Below are 21,013 nucleotides of genomic sequence, written 5' to 3' on the forward strand. Positions count from 1 at the left end.
TAGAGCATCTCTGGAGAGATGTTCTTGGCACAGCCTGCAGTAACTTAACCAGGTAAAAGATGTGAATCAAGATCAGTTGTGGGTTGTATGAAACTAAGAGTTAAACGTGATGAATTTAGGTACACATGAGTCAAGGTTTTTTTTTCAATTTAGTACAGGAGAATGGCAAATTACCTCTGCTTGATTTTAGGCCGGGCGTGAACAGGTAAGTTTTTTTTTTTTTTTTACTTCCTAAACTAAAAAGCAATATGGCTGCGTTTAGACGGGCATTCCAAATGTTATATATTTTCCCCACTAATTCGTATTGTGACCAATCACATCAGTTCTTTGCACATCTGATCATTTTCAGAGCTGAGCTGATTGGTCAAAAGAATATCAGATATGGGCTGCGTGCATAAACGTAACCATTGTCAACCAAACGTCTAAAGGGTCAATCTGGGATTCATCAACATTTTGGGACTTAAGTTAATGATGTATAGGCCTAGCCATTGATTCTTGAAGAATACAACTTAAATGCCTCATGACCTTCAACTGCCCTACCCAGAAATATGTTCATCAGAGCCCCAAATATAAGCTTGTCTTACTCAATTCTTTGTAAACAAACTGCAGCTTCAAAACTGCAATTTTTAGCTCATAGATGGTCGGTCCTTGTATCAATCGCTCCGTCTATGAATTTGAGTGGTTAGCCTCGATTTCTCAAGCCTCATCACCACTTCGTTGGTTAACAGCTAGGGGGGAGTCTTTAAATAAAATCCCAGATTGCACTTTAAACATACAGTGCATTCGGAAAGTATTCTGACCCCTTGACTTTTTTCACATTTTGTTACATTGTAGCCGTATTCTAAACTGGATAAAATATATATATATTTTCTATCAATCTACACACAATACCCCATAATGACCAAGCGAAAACAGGTTTTTGGAAAGTTTTGCAAATGAATAAACAAGAGGAATACCTTATTTACATAAGTATTCAGACCCTTTGCTATGAGACTCGCAATTGAGATCAGGTGCATCCTGTTTCCATTTATCATCCTTGATGTTTCTACAACTTGATATTAGTCTACCTGTGGTGAATTCAATTGATTGGACAGAATTTGGAAAGGCACACACCTGTCGATAAGGTACCACATTTGACAGTGCATGTCAGAGCAAAAACCAAGCCATGAGGTTGAAGGAATTGTCCGTAGAAAGCCGAGAAAGGAGAAGAGTACCAAACATTTTCTGTGACATTGAAGGTCCCCAAGAACACAGTGGCCTCCATTCTTAAATGGAAGAAGTTTGGAACCACCAAGACTTCCTAGAGCTGGCTTCCCGGCCAAACTGAGCAATCGGAGGAGAAAGCCTTGGTCAGGGAGGAGACCAAGAACCCGATGGGCACTCTGACAGAGCTCCAGAGTTCCTCTGGAGATGGTTGTCCTTCTGGAAGGTTCTCCCATCTCTGCAGCCTTTGTGGTAGAGTGGCCAGACGGAAGCCGCCACTCTTCAGTAAAAGGCACCTAGGACTGACCATGAGAAACAAGTTTCTCTGGTCTGATGAAACCAAGAATGAATTCTTTAGCCTGAATGCCAAGCATCACGTTTGAAGGAAACCTGGCACCATCCCTACAGTGAAGCAAGGTTGTGGCAGCATCATGCTTTGGGGATGTTTTTCAGCGGCAGGGACTGGGAGAATAGTCAGGATCAAAGGAAAAACGAACGAAGCAAAGTACAGAGATCCTTGATGAAAACGTGCTCAGGACCTTAGACTGGGGTGAGGGTTCACATTCCAACAGGACAACAACCCTAAGCGCACAGCCAAGACAACGCAGGAGTGGCTTTGGTACAAGTCTCTGAATGTCTTTTAACCCGATCGAACATCTCTGGAGATACCTAAAAATAGCTGTGCAGCGACGCTCCCCATCCAACCTTACAGAGCTTGAGAGGATCTGCAGAGAAGAATAGTAGAAACTCCCCAAATACAGGTGTGCCAAGCTTGTTGTGTCATACCTAAGACTCGAGGCTATAATTGCTTCCAAAGGTGCATCAACAAAGTACTGAGCAAAGGGTCTGAATACTTATGTAAATGTGATATTTCCATTTTTTATTTGCAAAAAATGTCAACCTGTATTTGCTTTGACATTATGGGGTTTTGTGTGTAGATTGAGGGGGGAAAACTTCATGAATTTTAGAATGAGGCTGTAATGTAACAAAATGTGGAAAAAGTCAAGGGGTCTGAACTCTTTCTGAATGCTCTGTGAACATGTTGGTTGTGGAAATGTTTTACGTCGTTGTGAAGGATTCATATTTGTTTTAAATATATACTGAACAAAAATATAAACGCAACATGCTACAATTTCATCGATTTTTACTGAGTTTAACAGTTCATATAAGGGAATAACTCAAATTAAATTAATTAGGCCCTAATCTATGAATTTAACATAACTGGGAATACAGATATGCATCTGTTGTTCACTGATACCTTTAACAAAAGGTGCGTGGATCAGAAAACCAGTCCGTTTCTGGTGTGACCACCATTTGCCTCATGCAGTGTGACACATCCCCCTTCGCATTGAGTTGATCAGGCTATTGATTGTGGTCTGTGAAATGTTGTCCCACTCCTCTTCAATGGCTGCGCAAAGTTGCTGGATATTGGCGGGACCTGGAACACGCTGTCGTACACGTGATTTCAGAGCATCCCAAACATGCTCAATCGTTGACATGTCTGAATGTGCAGGCCATGAAAGAACTGGGAAATTTTCAGCATCCAAGAATTGTGTACAGATCTTTGCGACATGGAGCCGTGAATTATCATGCTGAAACATGAGGTGATGACTGTGGATGAATAGCACGACAATGGGCTTCAGGGGCTCGACACGGTTTCTCTCTGCATTCAAATTGCCATAGATAAAAGGCAGTTGTGTTTGTTGTCCCTGGCTTATGCCTGCCCATACCATAACCCCACCGCAACCATGGGGCACACTGTTCACAACGTTGACATCAGCAAACAGCTAGCCCACAAGATGCCATACACAAGGTCTGCGGTTGTGAGGCCGGTTGGACATACTGCCAAATTCTCTAAAACGACGTTGGAAGTGGCTTATTGTAGAGAAATGAACATTCAGTTCTCTGGCAACAGTTCTAGTTGACGTTCCTGCAGTCAGCATGCCAGTTGCGCAGTCCCTCAACTAGAGACATCTGTGGCATTGTGTAGTGTAACAAATCTGCACATTTTAGAGTGGTCTTTTATTTTCCCCAGCACAAGGTGTACCTGTGTAATGACCATGCTGTTTACTCAGCTCCTTGATATGCCACACCTGTCAGGTGCATGGATTATATTGGCAAAGGAGAAATTATCACTAACAGGGATGTAAACAAATTTGTGCCCAAAATTTGAGAAATAAGCCTTTTTTTTGCGTGTATGGGAAATGTCTTGGTCTTTTGTTTCAGCTCATGAAACGTGGGACCAACACTTCACATGTTGTTTATATTTTTGTTCAGTGTAATTCCGTCCATAAGCAAGCATGGACAAAGTCTTAAAGTCAGCAGGTACATATTGATTTAGGGGATGTATTCATTAGTGTACACCAAAGCGAAACATTTAGCGACGAAAACAAGCGTTTCTTATTGTACAAGTTAATGCTACTGAGTCCCCCTCTGTTTTGGCCCGTTTGGTTCCTAGTGAATGCACCCCTTTGTTTGAAGTTCTAGGCCCCTGGTAAGTTAGAAAAGTAGAATTTATTAAGCATTCATATGTATTGTAACCTATACTGTAAAATAGTTGTATTGGTCTGTACAGCTGTACACTCCCCCCTAATAAAATATATTTAAAAACCATGATCTTGTTTGTTCACTCAGGGTTACTAGTGCCCTTTCCAAATGAGGGTACTGTACATAATGTTGGAAGGCTGGCCACACGAGACTACAGATGTGTTTACAGATCATGTATAATTTCCGTTGGGGGGTAGCCTACAGATAATCTATCGTTTTCTATAAACCCATATATATCCAGCTGAGATCCTTTTGGTTTGGCTGTGGTGTGTTCCCTTTATGGAAGCCTACTGCCCTCTGCTGGACAGTTGATCTACACGCCGATCAAAGAAGTCAAAACATAGCTGTATGTGCTTCTCAAAATCCCCTTGCACCACAATGCTCCCACTCTTACCCAATAAAAAGTAATCTAAAACATCTGTATGTATTTAAAAAGATTGTTGCAAGTGTTAGCAGAATGTATTAGATAAAAGACAGAATCTATTAGTGAAGGTGCTGGAGGCCAAAGGGAAAAAGTCTCAGCATACTTCCAGTCAGATGCAAATGTCTTTAATTGTCGCTGAGCTTTCGGTCAGTCGACCTTCATCAGAGCATGTCTCCACAAACAATAGTGGGACATATACAATGCCTTCGGAAAGTATTCAGACCACTTGCCTTTTTCCACATTTTGTTATGTTACAGCCTTATTCTAAAATGGGTTAAATAAAATAAAAATCCTCAGCAATCTGCACACAATACCAAATGACTAAGCGAAAACAGTTTTAGATTTTTCTTCAAATGTATTCAAATAAAAAAAACTTATTTACACAAGTATTCAGACCCTTTGCTATGAGACTCAAAATTGAGCTCAGGTGCATCCTGTTTCCATTGATCATCCTTGAGATGTTTCTACAACTTGATTGGAGTCCACTTGTGGTAAATTCAATTGATTGGACATGATTTGGATTTGATTTCGGATTTGGCACACAACTGTCGATATAAGGTGCCAAAGTTGACAGTGCATGTCAGAGCAAAAACCAAGCCATGAGGTCGAAGGAATTGTCCATAGCGCTCCGAGACAGGATTGTGTCGAGCCACAGATCTGGTGAAGGGTACCAAAACATGTATGCAGCGTTGAAGATCCCCAAGAACACAGTGGCCCTCCATCATTCTTAATTGGAATAAGTCTGGAGCCACCAAGACTTCCTAGAGCTGGCTGTCCGGCCAAACTGAGCAATTGGGGGAGAAGGGCCTTTATCAGGGAGGTGACCAAGAACCTGATGGTCACTCTGACATTGCTCTAGAGTTCCTCTGTGGAGATGGGAGAACCTTTAAGAAGGGCAACCATCTCTGCAGCACTCCACCAATCAGGCCTTTATGGTAGTGGCCAGACGGAAGCCACTCCTCAGTAAAAGGCCATGACCACCCACTTGGAGTTTGTCAAAAGGCACCTAAAGACTCTTGACCATGAAAAAGAAGATTCTCTGGTCTGTTGAAACTCGTTGACCTGAATGCCAAGCATCACATCTGTAGGAAACCTGCCACCATCTTAACGGTGAAGCATGGTGATGCTTCACTGTAGGTGATGCTCCAGAGCGCTCAGGACCTCAGACTGGGGCAAATGTTCACCTTCCAACAGGACAACGACCCTAAGCACACAGCCAAGACAACGCAGGAGTGGCTTCGGGGCAAGTCTCTGAATATCCTTGAGTGGCCCAGCCAGAGCCCGGACTTGAACCCAATCGATCATCTCTGGAGAGACCTGAAAATAGCTGTACAGCAACGCTCCCCATCCAAGCTTACAGAGCTTGAGAGGATCTGCAGAGAAGAATGGGAGAAACTCCCCAAATACAGGTGTGCCAAGCTTGTAGCGTCATACCCAAGATCACTCGAGGCTGTAATTGCTGCCAGAGGTGCTTCAACAAAGTACTGAGTAAAGGGTCTGAATACTTATGTAAATGTGATATTTCTGTTTTATTTTTAATAAATTAGCAAAACTTTCTGCAAACCTGTTTTTTCTTTGACATTATGGGGTATTGTTGTGTAGATTGATGAGAAAAAAAACAATTTAATCAATTTTAGAATAAGGCTGTAACCCAACAAATGTGGAAAAAGTCAAGTGTTCTGAATACCTTCCGAAGCCACTGTAAGGCCACACAGTGAGCCAGAGATCATGGCCGCAACACCTGTGGTAATCTAAAGTATCCCAAAGGGTCACTAGATGTCATATAAAATGGAACAATTAAATGTCAGTATAAGGAACCCATACTCTCAAAAAGGGAGCATTACAGCTGAAAAGCACCCAAAAAAGAAAGCAAAGGAAAACACATATAGAACACTATACATAGTCCCTTCAGGAAGTAGTCACACACCTTGGCAATTCCACATTTTGTTGTGTTACAGCCTGAATTCAAAATGGATTACCTGGATTTTTCTCTCTCACCCGTCTACACACTATAATGACAAAGCAAAAACATCTTGTTTTAGAAATGTTATCAAATGTATTGAAAATGAAATACAAAAATATCTAATTTACATAAGTATTCAAATCGAACTTTGTCACATGCGCCAAATACAACAAGTGTAGACCTTACAGTGAAATGCTTACTTACAAGCCCTTAACCAACATTGCCTTTCATGAAGAGTTAAAATATTTTCCCAAAAAACGTTAAAAATAAATAAATAATAACTAACACAATAACGAGGCTATATACCAGTACCGAGTCAGTGTGTGGGGGTACAGGTTAGTTAAGATAATTTGTACATGTAGGTAGGGGTGAAGTGACTATGCATAGAAAATAAACAGCGAGTAGCAGCAGTGTACAAAACAAATGGAGGGGGGGGGGGCAATGTAAAGTGTCCGTGGCCATTTGATTAATTGTTCAGCAGTCTTATGGCTTGGGGGTAGAAGCTGTTAAGCAGCCTTTTGGTCCTAGACTTGTATTTGGCACATGTGACAGTTGGATTTGATTTTTTTTATTCACACCCCTTTGCTATGATACTCCAAATTGAGCTCCGGTGCATCCAATTTCCTTTGATTTGCCCTGAGACGTGGCTATAGCTTGATTGGAGTAAACTTGTGGGCAATTCAATTGTTTGGACATGATTTAGAAAGAAACACACCTGTCTATATAAGGTCCCACAATTGACAGTGCATGTCATAGGAACTTTGGTTTGGAAAGAGACGGCGCCTGTATGGTGAAGTCAGATATAGACAGACTTGTAAAGTCGGCTAAGGAACAGAAGTTGGGTTTTGGAGAAACGCCTTCAGTGTGTGCTTTGTAAGCCATGCAGCTGGGCAATAGAGTGGTGAACGGATAGACATGGCAATGGACAGCAAGGTAGAAGAGCTGAGTGTGTGTTGAGGAAGAATCTGGACCAGTAGGAGTGACATTTTTGGTGAAAGTGTCTTGGGCAGTGAAAAAAAGTGGAGGAGGATGGGTTAAGGGTGAGGGATCCTGAGAGGATCACAGTGAGTAGTAGATTTGTGCTGGTATAGAGGGATAGAGTAACGATTGAGTTATGTTTCAGTAAGGTTGGCTTCTTAGCGCTCATAGCAATGGTTATCAACTGTACCGCAGAAATGGAAAGTAAATCGCAGAAAATAGATGTTGTGGTGGCAGCTGCTGAGAAGTATTTGGGTATATGAGATTTGACTTCAGAAGTGTTACAGGGTTTGTTGAGTTGTGGTGTCCCATCCTCCCAGGCTGTTGGTATGTATGGGCAGGAGCAGATGGGGTCAAAGAAGTGGTTTGCCTCTACTTCAACTCCAATGCGGTGGAAGTGTCGACCTACTGTTCACTCCTCTTGGTGGTCAAATGCAGACCTTTCTACCTCCCGAGGGAGATTTCAGCTGTTATCGTGAATCTTGTATACATTCCACCTCAGGATAAGAAAATAACAAGCTGGCACTTAAGAAACTGTACAAGGCTATACACAAGCAAGAAAACCTACACCCAGAAGCTGCTTTTCTGGTTTCCGGCAAATTTAATTACGCGTCACTAAGACACGTGATGCTCAACATCCATCAACACGTCTCCGATGCCACTAGGGGCGATAAAGCTTTGGGGGTGAATGTAGTAATGCAAGTAACAGAGAACTCCTTTTGAAGTTTTAACACTTTTTTTTTGTATATCCTGGCGAGGTTTAGAGAGCTCAATTTGGTCTGCCTCTTCCACACAGGGTGGAGTAAGCCCTGTCCAGAAAACATTGTTTCATATTGACAGCTTTATCAATAAAGTCCTCTGTCGAATGACACACGACTGAGCCTATAGAACTGGCTCTTGGGTAAACCTTTTTTAAGGGCACTAGGATGAGTGCTACTTGCTAGGAGAAATGCGTTTGTCAGTCTTTTCCTGATACAGAGTGGTGATAAGTTCCCCATTCACATGCCCAAGAATGGACATGCTTATGGTCGTATTCAATAAAGAACTTCAGGTCAGTGTTCATAATATTAAAAAAGGAAGTGGATTCATGTTTTTGCTCAATGCCAATCCACACACAGAGCATATCATCAATATACCTGAACCATTTGAGGATCTTGGAGAAGGAAGGGTTCCTGGTCTCATCCTCGATAAACTTTGTCTCAAAATAGCCCACATAAATTGGAATAATTAGGGGCAAAGGTGGAGGCCATCGCAACTCCACTAACTTGAAGGGAAAATTATTTTACAAAGGCAAAGTAGTTGAGCTTGAGAACTAGAGAAGACAATTCACAGATTAATTCACTTAGTGGTGACATTTCACGTTCCTGTTGGTAATATCCCAGTGCATCTAAGGGAAAGGCCGATACCTTGTTAGTTTTACAACTGAATGCATTCAACTGAAATGTGTCTTCCGCATTTAACCCAACCCCTCTGAATCAGAGAGATGCGGGGCTGCCATAATCAACATTCACGTCTAGGCCTTTTTCATGACAGAAATTCTTGTACAGGCTCTGTAGATCAAATGTAGCCCGCTATTGTGTAGCAGAATGTATTAGTAAATTATGGTTATCTCATATATAAACACATTTTTACAATTCACTGACATAAATTGTAGAAATGTACGGTGTTTAGACACAAATATGACTTCGTGGCTGTGTTAACTAGTGACGACCGAAACTCATGCCTACCGCCCAACACTGCTTGTCTAACCAATCAGCTTTGACGAAGCATCTCAGTAGGCGGGATTTATCCGCTTCTTAGAACGCTGGTGTCGCCATTTTTCTTGTGTGACTGTGGCAGATTGAGGTAAGAGTCCCATTCAATCTTTCTTGGTCGATAACAAAAATGTAAATAACTATACTAAAACATTTGAAATCGATCCAAATTGTATATTAATGTAATGCCTACCAGTACTAAATAATATTCTCAGTGTTTTGCAGTAGCAAAATTTGTTTTTAGAGTGCCCCTCTTCTCGGACGGACACGACGACGTGTGAGCTGGGTGGCAAGCTAACGTTAGCAGCTACGTAGCTTAGCAATTGCTCTATCTAGCTGCTATCTAGCTAGACAAGATGTACAATATTTTTCGCCGTTTTCTAGGCATGTCTGATTTCGGTCGCATGAAAGTTGTTTTGCCTTGGCATTATCATGTTGAGGAAATAATACGCGGCTTATCTGCGTTTTCGAAGTTTGAAAAAAAGACCGGTTTCTGGACAAAGTAGTTAGCTACCATGCTAGACAGCTAGCCACTTAATGGTGAGGAGGAGGAGTCTACCGTTTCCCGGACGCGAATTCATCATACATTTTCTATATTCAGGGTTCACTCAAAACATAATTTTAAGCTTTGTTTTACTATTAACAGTTAGTTGATTGAGGTTGTATATTGAGGTTGTATATCGATTTTTCTCTCAAGTATGCCATCTGATATATTCGTTTGTCTTTTTGCCGCCAGTTCCTTATTCAGAGGGGTTGGGTTAAATGCGGAAGACACATTTCAGTTGAATATATTGTTGGACAACTGACTAGGTATTTCCCTTTCCCTATCAGAGCATTACAACTAGGTTTAGGGTCTCCTGAATTGGCGCACATGCGCACTAGGCCCGAGCTCGTTTAACCCTTTACCGTCTAAGCTAGCTGAACTATGCTTGTTTTCGTCCACATTGTCAAACTTCATAAATATTGCACCCTCAACTTTTTAAAACGGCTTTACTAGTTATACATTCATATAACTAAGATATTCCATGGAAAGAAACTTAAATGGTGTATTTTGTTGAATAGTCATGACTGGTTTGACATGTTGTATGATGATAGTGGTGAAGGATATCATTTACATTGCTACTTAACACGGATCCAAGTTACGTTTTGAGATCCATTGGCATAGGGTTAGCTGGACTGGACTTTTCTGGCTGGTCTTGGTACTGTGGCAACGGGCAGCCTCTCCTTGCTTGGCTCGACTAAGATATGTAGTGATTTTGCCAATAGACACAGTCATGTACCCTTAACATTTTTTCAACGAACTAGGGTATTTGTTGTTTAAATCAGACTTTTAATATAATGAGTTATTTGACAAGAAGAAACCCAGGGAAATAGATCGCATTGAATACAATGAATGGCTAAATTACTTCCGCTCTGTCTATTGTTAATGCCCAAAACCAGTGTACTGCACTTTGTAATATTAATTAGTTAGCATCTACAAGTAGGTAGTAAAGAAATGTGATGATAATGTGGTTAGCTATGTAGTCATATTTGAGATGCATATCCAGTCAGTTAGTAATTTGAAAGATTTTTAGAAAATGGACCAACAACATTGCCTGGATAAGTGGCCTGGGGGGGGGGGGTCTTGTCTCATCATTGATATTTCCCCCCCTCTCACCTCAGGCTTTCTACAACACTGCTTCAAGGATGGTCAAGATCTTCATTGGGAATGTCCCTCGGGAGGCAGACAAGGATGAAATCCAGGCGCTCTTCTCACAGTACGGTGCCGTCACAGAATGCGCCATCGTCAAGAATTTTGCATTCGTCCACATGGATGACCGTAAGTCTGCCACCAAAGCCATCCGCAGCCTGCACCTCTACAAGCTGCATGGCACGGCGATAAATGTCGAGGCTAGTCGCGGGAAGAACCAGGGAGCCGTCAAACTCCACGTGACAAACGTGGAGAAGGGCAACGATGATGAGCTCCGCACTCTGTTCGAGGAGTATGGCACAGTCTCTGAATGTGCTATTGTCAAAAACTTCGCGTTTGTGCACATGGACAACTCCGACGAAGCTTTGGATGCCATCAAGGGATTAGACAACGTTGAATTCCAGGGTAAGATTTTTTTTAAAGGCTTATGCTGTTTAAAAGCTTACACATGAAAACATTTGCGTACTTCCGCTCTTCCACCTAATCATGTTTTTTGATATTTCTCTCCCTAATAGGGAAACGTATCCATGTTCAGATATCAAAGAGCCGTCCCAGGTACGAGGAGGAAGAAGACTACCCCCCACCTCAAAGGGGGGGATACTGGCCCCCCCGTGGCTACCCCGGGGAGAGGCATGATCCTCCACCCCCTAGCTATCTAAGAGGTCGTCACCCACCCCCTCATCACGGGTACCCTGCCCCCCCTCCACCACCCCCTCCCCCTAGACGAGCCCCTTACCCAGAGCGTGCTTATGAGCGCGAGAGGGAGAGCTATGCCGTGGTGGATTACTATGAGAAATACAGGGCTCGCCCTGCCGCTTACGGCATAATGTCCTATGATGAGAGGCGTGTAGGCTCCTTACCCCCTCCTCCCCCGCCCCCCTCCTCCATGGTCAGGGAGCGTTTCATGGCCTCTGGCCTCGATCCATATGAGCGTCGCCCCCTCCCTCCTCCCCCGTCTGCGTACTACGCCAGGGACCGTAGTCCCATTCGGAGGGCTCCTCCTCCCCCCATGCCCCCCGCCGGTAACGGTTACTCCTATGAGCGTTCCCGACTCTCCCCCGTCTCTCGGCCCGCGATGTACAACCTACCACGTACCAGGGACCCCTACGCCGACAGGTTGCCACCGCCGCCACCGGCCCGCTATTACTAAGCAGCGTACACCGGCGTTTGACTCAAGGTGAGAATAGGCCTGCGCTACAAACATTCTAATGGGAAATGGGAGGTGAAGTAGTACCTATCCTCTGTATGGAGGGTCCAAGGTCACTTGATGCGCTCTTTAGAGGGGCTTCATGCCTCAGTTCTGAGAGGAATGGTCTGACAGTCGCTCTTCGCTAAACCTCCATATTAACTGAAATGCTTGAACTGGGAGAAAAAGCATGTGTAAGAGAGCTCTGCGAAAAATCGTAATTCTTAATCCTCTCGTTGGCACTGCTGGTTTGTAGGCAATGATTGAGCTAAACATAAATCATGTATTGGTAAAAGTGAGGAACTGAGAGTAATAATTTCACCATTTAGATGGAAATATTTCAAGTTGCTGATGATAATTGAACAATGAATGTAGATCGCTTATAAATGGAAACATGTTCGCTAGTGGTGTAACAGGCGCTTGACTTGTGTGTGTGTGTGGTTTGCTCTCTTTCCAGGTTTAAATATTTCAACAAGATCTGCGTCCTCGTCACCGCCGTCGTCTCCTGATGCACGCAGCGATTTACACCCGTCTGGTTGAGCGCGTTTCGTTCTCCTGCAACACTCTCAGGAGGAATTGTAATGCATGACCCCTCGTCATCTAAAACACTTTTATTACACTCGTATTGTTTTGGCCTTTTTTGTTTTGTATTTTAGTATTGTGCTTTAGCTACATTTATAGTCTCTGGCTCCCAGAAGCCTTTTAGTCAGTCGTTTTTATTTTATTTTACGTCCTTGATATACTGTAACGTGTCATGATACAAACTTTTGCTGTTAAATCAAATTTCTGAAATTTGATGAATGGAAGCTGCAGCACGGTATTATGAAAAGGATGTTATTAATATCAAATAATCGTGACTGTATATCGACTTGAATACGAACCATCATGTGTTTCCTTTGAAATTAAACCACCACGTTTGTTCAATCTACGTCTGAAATTATGAGAAGTTATGGATTATGAAAAGGTTGCGCTCTGCGACAATGTACAACGGCGTAATAAAACCACTACGACGGACTACAACAATGGACTAGTTGGTTAATTTAATTAGACAAATATTTGCTGATGGTAGCTAGTTTTACTAAGGTGGGTAACGTTCTTGTTTGTCATCACAGAGGACATGATTTTAGTAAATAAAATAAACTGAATTGTATAGTCATTTGGATATTTTTTTTTTCTCTTGTTAAATCAGTCGTGTCACAGATTCTTATATCACTATCAGTGATTCAATGGCGGATGATCAGTTGCTTCACAATATACTTAAACCATTGAATCGTGATCGTGTGAACGGGGGATATATGCTTGATGATAAATTAAGAATCGTCCTCTACCAATGTGAAATAACGTTATCGCTTATGTCTCCCCTCGACTTCAAGCGCTCAATCACAATTGAACTATCTAAATCAACCCCTTCACTCCCCATCAATTTATTTAGGTGTCATGGTTTGGATTGATAGGGTTTTATTGTCATGTCCCCAGTTCTCACCATATTACACTTGGCATAACTGTTCTGAGCACCCTTGCTCTGGAAGACTCTTTGGAGAGATGTTCTTGGCACAGCCTGCAGTAACCTAACCAGGTAAGATGGGAATCGGGATCAGTTGTGGGTTGTATGAATCAAAGGGTTAAAGATGTGATGAATTTAGGTACACAGGAGTAGAGGTGTTTTGGCCAAGAGGTGTTTTCTGAATTTAGTACAGGGAAATGGCAAACAACCTTTTGATGTGTGTGCTTGATTTATGCCAGGTGTGGACAGGTAATATAGTTTTGTTATTCCTTTCCAAACTAAAAAGCAGTATGTCAATCAAATGTCTTTTAAAGGGGCAATCTGGGATTCGTTAACATCTTGGGACTTATATTAATGATATATGCCTAGCCATTGATTCTTAAAGAATATAGCTTTAATGCCTCATGAGCATAGATAAGCTGTCCTACCCAAAACATGTTTCCAGCCCCAAATGTAAGCATGTGACTCCATTGTTTGTAAACAATGTTTAATTGTAAACAAACTATAGCTTCAAAGGCTGGTCAACTATTATTTTGAGCTCATAGATAGTTGTTTCAATAGCTCAGTTTATGATTTTCAGTGGTTACATTTCTCCAGCCCATCCCTCAGCTGTTAACCAAACAATTGTCGGGGGGTTTGTTATTTGAATCCAAGATTGCCCTTCCATAAACAAGCAGGGACCAAGTATTTTCAGGTCAGCAGGTTCCTAGTGATGTGTGGTTGTATTTTTTGTTGTGTGCATATAAGAAAAACGAAAACGAGCGTTTATTGGACAAGTAAAGGTTAGTGAGTCTCCCCGTGTTGGACATATTGGTTCTTAGTGAATGCGCACCTGCGTTCAATGTTCTAGGCATCTGTTAAATTACAAATGTATGATTAATTGAGCATTCGTATGTAGTAAAACCTATACTGGAAATGATTATATTGGTTTGTACAGACTGTCATTCCTACTATCCGGTGCCTTTTGGTCCTCATAACTTTAAAAAACGTGTTTGTGTGTGTATATGTATTTTATCAGAAAGCACACGTTTGACTTTCATAAAATATTGGTCAAACTCGGGCACTAAAATCCCTGTTGTGTTCATGATCCCATACAGTCCATCGCATAATCCTAACAGGGTGGCAATTTGGAGCATAATTTAGCCATAGCTCTGGATGATTTGAGATAGCATAATCGTGAACACTTAAAGGATTTTAACTTCTTTATGAAATGTTTTTTAAAGATTTTGAAATTTGATAAATTTTCTCATTTAGCCTAACAAAGGAAATGTATGACTAGCATAATGAAAAATGCATAAAACCGAGTGTTTATATTTATTTACATTTGGCACAATTGTTTTCCCCCACAAAACGGGATGTCCTGAACGTGGTTGTGGGAAGGGCATGTTTTCTTAACGGAGAATTACTACATACTAAGGGTGAAAAGTGATATCGGGGCACACAATTTTAAATTCAATAGTTTATATTTCTCGTAGAAGTTGAATAACACCTGGGGTGGCATAAACGCCTACATCCACTGAAAAAAAGTGTTAAAAATGCGTAACATTCCCTTTCAAGATCTATATTTTTGTGTTTTTAAGGAAAGGACCCCTGACCTTAATCCCCCTCCCTGATTGTTTCATTTCCAAATAAAATACTTAAAACCATGATCTTGTTTGTTCACTCTGGGTTGATAGTGCCCTTTCCAAACAAGGGTACTGTACATACAATTTTGGGAGGGCTGGCCACACGAGACTACAGATGTGGTTACAGGTCATGTATAATTTCTGTTGGTTATTAGCCTACCATTTTTATAAACCCATATTTAGCCATTATCATATGACTGACTGGTGATGAGATCATTTTGGTGTGCCTGTGGTCTCGGGTTCCCTTTGAAGCCTACTGCCCTCTGCTGGGTAGATGGTGTACATAAAGTTCAAAGAAGTAAAGACAGCTGTGGCTGGCACTGGATGGTATGTTTCTCAAAATACCCTTACTTACACCCCAACACATGCTCCCACTCTTACCCAATAAAAAGTAATCTAAAACGTATATATTTCAAAAGGTTAGTAAAAATGTTAGGATAATTTTATTTTTTATCGCATGCTGTATATTTGAACAATATTTACGGACGTGCATATTTTATAATGCACTCACATAATTTGCTTTATAAAACTGTAAAATTAGTATCTCAGTCCCACTCATAATGACGTCTCACCCCAGAGTAAACCACGTTCATTGTCCTTTCGCTTATAGTATGTTCACATAATCTAAACCCAGAGGCCATCGCAAGATTTAAGGAACGCTTGCGAAACAAACAGAACAGACAGGGGTTTGAGAGGTCAATGAGAGAAGTGAAAAATTATTCCTTACTTTAAATTTCTCAATCTAAAGGCACAACCTAGATTCGGTCCATATCTTAACTAGTTGAACATCAAATTACTCCAACCTCGTGAAAGTGACGAACTGACACGTTTACATTTTCGTCAATAACTTTATATCAAAGTAGTGCCTTTGATTTGACGGCTTGCTCAGTTCGGGCGAGAAGACCCGTTCGACCTGATGACGTGTTTCTACACATTAGTTTTGCTATACAAAGTCGCCATAAATGTGGTGAAGGACTGAATGGAACGCAATCATCAACCAGATTGGCAACTAGTTCATTGCATCCGTCTTGGAGCCCAGTTTCATAATATTACCATATGTCCCAGCTGCTTGCCATAGTTTTGAAGTAATCATGGAAAAACAGGCCTTATTAGGGCATTTTTCACCCTGCCAGCTCCTATTAGTTCTATTGAGCACTGTGGCACCAACTTGCCTTCCGAACGTTCTATTCCCAGTTTATTGTTCTACATCACAATGCCTGCTTTGCTATTGTTGGCAATGAGACCTGCCCACGTTGCTGGTAGTTCAAATGTAAACAACAGCAAAACATTACTCATGGAACTCTTGAGGTCGTCCCATTGTTTACTATAGGGAAATATAGGTATGTCTGTCTATTTTGCCAAATATCTCGCAATGTGTATATTTGGATTTTTTCAAGTCGGACACCATTTTAATCATAATAGTCTCCTCTTTCTAATTACATAAGGTTGGGTAGCGTACTCTGCTATTATCGATCGCTAGACCAGAAATGGTCAAAAGTTGCCATTTTAGTTCCCTATTTCCTCGTTATGCAGACATAAGCACACTTGGCACCATCGAGGTGCGGATGTTTACTTTCTACACGAGTTGATATTTTGCAGTTTCTTCCAAAGAACCGATTGTAGTGGTAAAATAAAAGGAGATAACATTTTTTTTAGGCTAAATGGAATTCTAAGTGTCACTCCAGTCAAAACAGGCTCTGCGAACGTTCGATTCCATTCATTTGCTATTGCCTCGCACTAGTGTTCCAGTTTAGCCAATGATCTTTTGCCATTTTTCAGCCTTGGGTGAATTATGACTCGTTCTATTGTCCAGCCTACTGCTAAACGCTAACTCCCATTCGTGTAAACTGGTTAGCCTAGCTAGCATACAGAAATTGGTGGTCAAATTAGTTTTTAACTGTAATGCAGTTGATTGGTAACGATGACATGAACATATGTTGGGGTTGACGTCCATACAGGCATTATACTATTTTTACCACAACAGTGTGAAAAACACATAAACAATAGCCTAAATTTAGGCTAATTTAGCTGGGGGGCAATGAGGTGTCTCAGGATCAGGCCTATCCCCCATGCGTTTCCATGGCAATTCCATTGTTTTTGTTGAGTTCGACTGACCCCTTTACCAAATATATCGCAAACAAGTGTGATCGGTGATTTCTATTGGAGAAGCAGTTTTAGCTTATCTTCATACTGTACTGTCTGCCTGTGAGTCAGCTAGCTGATTGAGGCAAGTGTCCCATTCAATCTTTCTTAGTCGATATTTTGTTGTAAATAACTACATTAACGTTTTAAATCAACATGAAGTCTATATTTAAGCAATAAGGCCCGAGGGGGTGTGGTATATGGCCAATATACCACGACTAAGGGCTGTTCTTATGCACAACGCAACGCAAAGTGCCTGGATACAGTCCTTAGTGGTAGTATATTGATAATATACCACAAAACCCTGAGGTGCCTTATTGCGATTATAAACTGATTACCAACTTCTCTGTCGACACTCCACACTGTCCTTTCCCACCTGTACAAAAGGAACACCTATGTGAGAATGATATTGATTGACTACAGCTCAGTGTTCAACACCATAGTGCCCTCAAAGCTCATCACTAAGCTAAGGACCCTGGGAGTAAACACCTCCCTCTGCAACTGGATCCTGGACTTCCTGATGGGCCCCCCCCAGGTGGTAAGGGTAGGTAACAACACATCTGCCATGTTGATCCTCAACACGGAGGCCCCTCGGGTGCGTGCTCAGTCCCCTCCTGTACGCCCTGTTCCCTCATTACTGCATGGCCAGGCACAACTCCAACACCACCATTAAGTTTGCCGACGACACAACAGTGGTAGACCTGATCACCGATAACGATGAGACAGCTAATGTGGAGGAGGTCAGTGATCTGGCCGTGTGGTGCCAGCATAACAACCTCTCCCTCAATGTGATCAAGACAAAGGAGATGATTGTGGACCACAGGAAAAGGAGGACCGAGCACACCCCCCATTTTCATCATTCAGGCTCACCAGATCTTTCATCTCTATCAGATTTTCCATCACATGGCCATTTCCATCCATCTGTTTCCCCCATAGCTTGTTGTGGGCATTCAAATCCCCACACAACATTACCTTACTTCTATCCTGGCCCTCCATTTCCAGAACATCCAGGTCCAATACGGATTCCAAGTCCAACACGGATTATAGTAGTTCACTACCACTATCACCCCTCCTCTCAACCACACCTCCACCACCACACATTCCTGTTCAATACCTTTACCTAGCATCCTGTAAGGAAGTCTTTGCTTCCCCCCCTTACTACGACCATAACTGTAAGGAAGGCTTTGCCCCCCGTACTACCACCATAACTAAAATCCAATAATACATGTCTCCACCCTCGGCTGATTGAGGTAATCTCGAACCTCTTCCCATGTCAATCCTGTCATTCTCAGATGTCTCCCAACTGCTTTCACTATGAGCTGAATCCTCTCTGTTTTAGATTCTACTTTAGCAGTGCTATTGATAGCTCCTGCTATGAACGTCACCTGCTTTCTCTTATCTATGTATACCATATCGCCGCTCACCTTCTCCGTAATCCCCGATCTAGATGCTCCTACCCATCTCTCCCTTGAACCTGTATTTCCCTGGACCTGGACCACCCTCACTGCCTCAGCATATGACACCCTTCTCTCAACTCTCACTTGTAGCACCTCCACTGCCTGCTTCATTGCCTCACACCCACTATATGTCACACTATGAGCACCCCCACAGCTGCAGCACTTTGGTTGTACACCGTCCCAACACTTCCCAAGCTCATGCTCCCCTCCACACCTGGCACACCTCTTTTTCTCTTTACAGACTGTTGCCACATGCCCAAACCTCTGGCATGTATAACATCTTAAAGGCTTCGGTACATAAGCCCTCACCTAATAACTCATATATCCTATGGTTACTTTATTTGGCAGTACCCTGTCCTTAAAGTGTAACAGAATAGATGTGCTATCTACCCTAACTCCACCCCTTGTTACTTGCAATCTTTGAACATTCACTAGAACACCTCTCAAGTTGTTGTTTACCTCTTTAGTGTTAACACTCACAGGAACACCTGTTATCACCCCTTTAATCCACTGCCTCACCGCTTGATCAGTCCAGCTGCTCCACACCACCTTACACTTCCCTATTTGCTTCACTCTGAGAGCTTTTTCCCTCTGCTCCATGTCCTTACAGAATACCAACAAGCTCCCATCTCTTAACACTTCAGCATTGACAACTTTCCAAATCAACTATTTTATCACAGCCGTCAACCTTATTGAACTCATCGCCCCCCAACTCCCCTTCCTCCCTAAACTTCAGAATCACTTTATGCTCCTCCTCACCTCCATGCTCCCCTTGCGACTTATCTGTCCCTTCCTCGGCACACTCTATCTCCGAACTGCCACTAGCATTGGAAACTATGTTGCTCTCCTCAAACTTTTCTGCCTCCATAGACCTCTCGCTCCCCTTCAAATTCCTACTCCCTTTCTTTCCCGTCTTCTTTTTCTCTTTCTTACTCCCCCTTTATTTGTACCACTATGCTCCATACTTGCTTCACTTTCTTCTCCATCACTATCTCCTACCATCTCTGACCCAGTCACGGCACAGCTATAAAGTTTGATTGCTGTTTTATCAACGATTGATCGCAAGCCACAGCTTTTAGCCTCTCCCTCACTTTTGTCCCCTACTCCTCTCGCCCGGTTAGCTAGCTAGCTATCTATAGTCAGTAAGTAATTTAAAGGTTTTAGTAAATGGGCCAACAACATTTTCTGGATAAGTGGCCCTGGGGAGGGGGGTTTTGCCTCCTAGTCTCATCATTTGATCTTTTCCCCCTCTCACCTCAGGCTTTCTACAACACTGCTTCAAGGAGGCAGACAAGGATGAAATCCAGGCATTGTTCTCAAACTATGGCATAAGGGAACAATGAGCAAATAAGAGGAAATCTGTCATTTCGATTAAGACATTAATGAGCGAGCTAAGACAGACATAGCAAATATAACTATTTGTTCAGCACTTTTAAAATGTACAGCAACAGAAATCAGAAAATGGGCCGTTCTTACAGTATTTTCCCTGTAGACCAAGTCAGAACCGTAGGATAAATAATGGGGGCACGTAAGCAGACAATGAAAGCTCTTACAATATTTGATGATGACATTTCTCTAAAACAGGCTATAGGCTACATGTGCACCACCAAGTCAAAACAATAGACAAATTTTTAGGGTGAGGCACATGGGCTACTAACAGCTTACTACATAACATACACTTAGTATTACTTTCTTAGCTACAGTATACATATCTGGCATATTATATAATTTATGCAGCATTATACAATACATTTTTGGACTCCCCTTGTTGGGCTGTGCTCACTTGAACAGGAAGATGGTGTGACGGTCCTTCTTGTGGGCAAATTTTGTCATCAAAGTTTGGCATTCTCTGGATTTATGGTTCTTTCAAGACAACTGGGAACTCTGAAACAACAAAGTCAAATTATGATGTCAGTGATTTTCAGGTCGGAGCTCTAGAAAGAGGCCAGTGTTACCGACTTGGAATTCCGAGTTGGATGTCTCGTTTTTTTCAGAGTTGCCAGTTGTCTTGAACTCACTGAAGTCTGAGATTTCCCAGTTCCAAGTTTCCAGTTGTTTTGAATGTGCCAGAAGTCATGCTGGATTGACAGCATGGCCAATGTATTCAACCTTTTCTGGCCCATGGTGTTGAATGTTTATCCTTTTAAGCTTGGAAAGAGACCCTTAAACTCAGACTTGAACCACACATCCAATCCACTGAATAGCAGGCTAGTGATTGCTTTGCAACGCTTGCAGTTAGCCACTGATTCCTTCCAAATCACTCATTGTTAAATTTGCAATTTCCAACTTGTTTATGGCCGATGAGCACCGATACGTTTTATCTATAAATTGTCTTCATATGACAAGGATTGGCAAGGATTTGCCAGTAGATTGTCAACTTGATTCATGATTATGACTGCTTGTCTAGCTTGCTAGCTAAGATTTTGAAAGTATGATGTTGACATGATCAGTCCAATCAAAGCTACGGTAGATATAACGTGATTGGACATTTTATTTGTAGCCAATGAGCTTGAGCCTTCTTGGATGGGCACTTCTAATGT

The 21,013-nt window shown here is 42.1% G+C and overlaps 1 protein-coding gene across 1 annotated transcript; it reads left to right on the forward strand.

The window, feature by feature from the left end:
• The first annotated feature begins 8,876 nt into the window (after positions 1 to 8,876).
• Positions 8,877 to 14,895, forward strand: LOC120030317 (RNA-binding protein 4B-like). The gene is made up of 4 exons (XM_038975676.1): positions 8,877 to 8,960; positions 10,532 to 10,964; positions 11,075 to 11,736; positions 12,203 to 14,895. The coding sequence occupies exons 2-3, from the start codon at positions 10,556 to 10,558 to the stop codon at positions 11,707 to 11,709; spliced, it is 1,044 nt and encodes a 347-aa protein (XP_038831604.1). The 5' UTR covers positions 8,877 to 8,960; positions 10,532 to 10,555; the 3' UTR covers positions 11,710 to 11,736; positions 12,203 to 14,895.
• The last annotated feature ends 6,118 nt before the right edge of the window (positions 14,896 to 21,013 follow it).

Source organism: Salvelinus namaycush, chromosome 36, assembly GCF_016432855.1.
Source record: "Salvelinus namaycush isolate Seneca chromosome 36, SaNama_1.0, whole genome shotgun sequence".
In the NCBI taxonomy this organism is placed as follows: Eukaryota; Metazoa; Chordata; class Actinopteri; order Salmoniformes; family Salmonidae; genus Salvelinus; species Salvelinus namaycush.

Excerpts from the sequence above, each read along its gene's own strand:
- LOC120030317 (XM_038975676.1), top strand. The coding sequence starts at position 10,556 with ATGGTCAAGATCTTCATTGGGAATGTCCCTCGGGAGGCAGACAAGGAT. Across the intron at positions 10,965-11,074 it reads AGACAACGTTGAATTCCAGG|GGAAACGTATCCATGTTCAG; the intron begins GTAAGATTTTTT and ends TCTCCCTAATAG.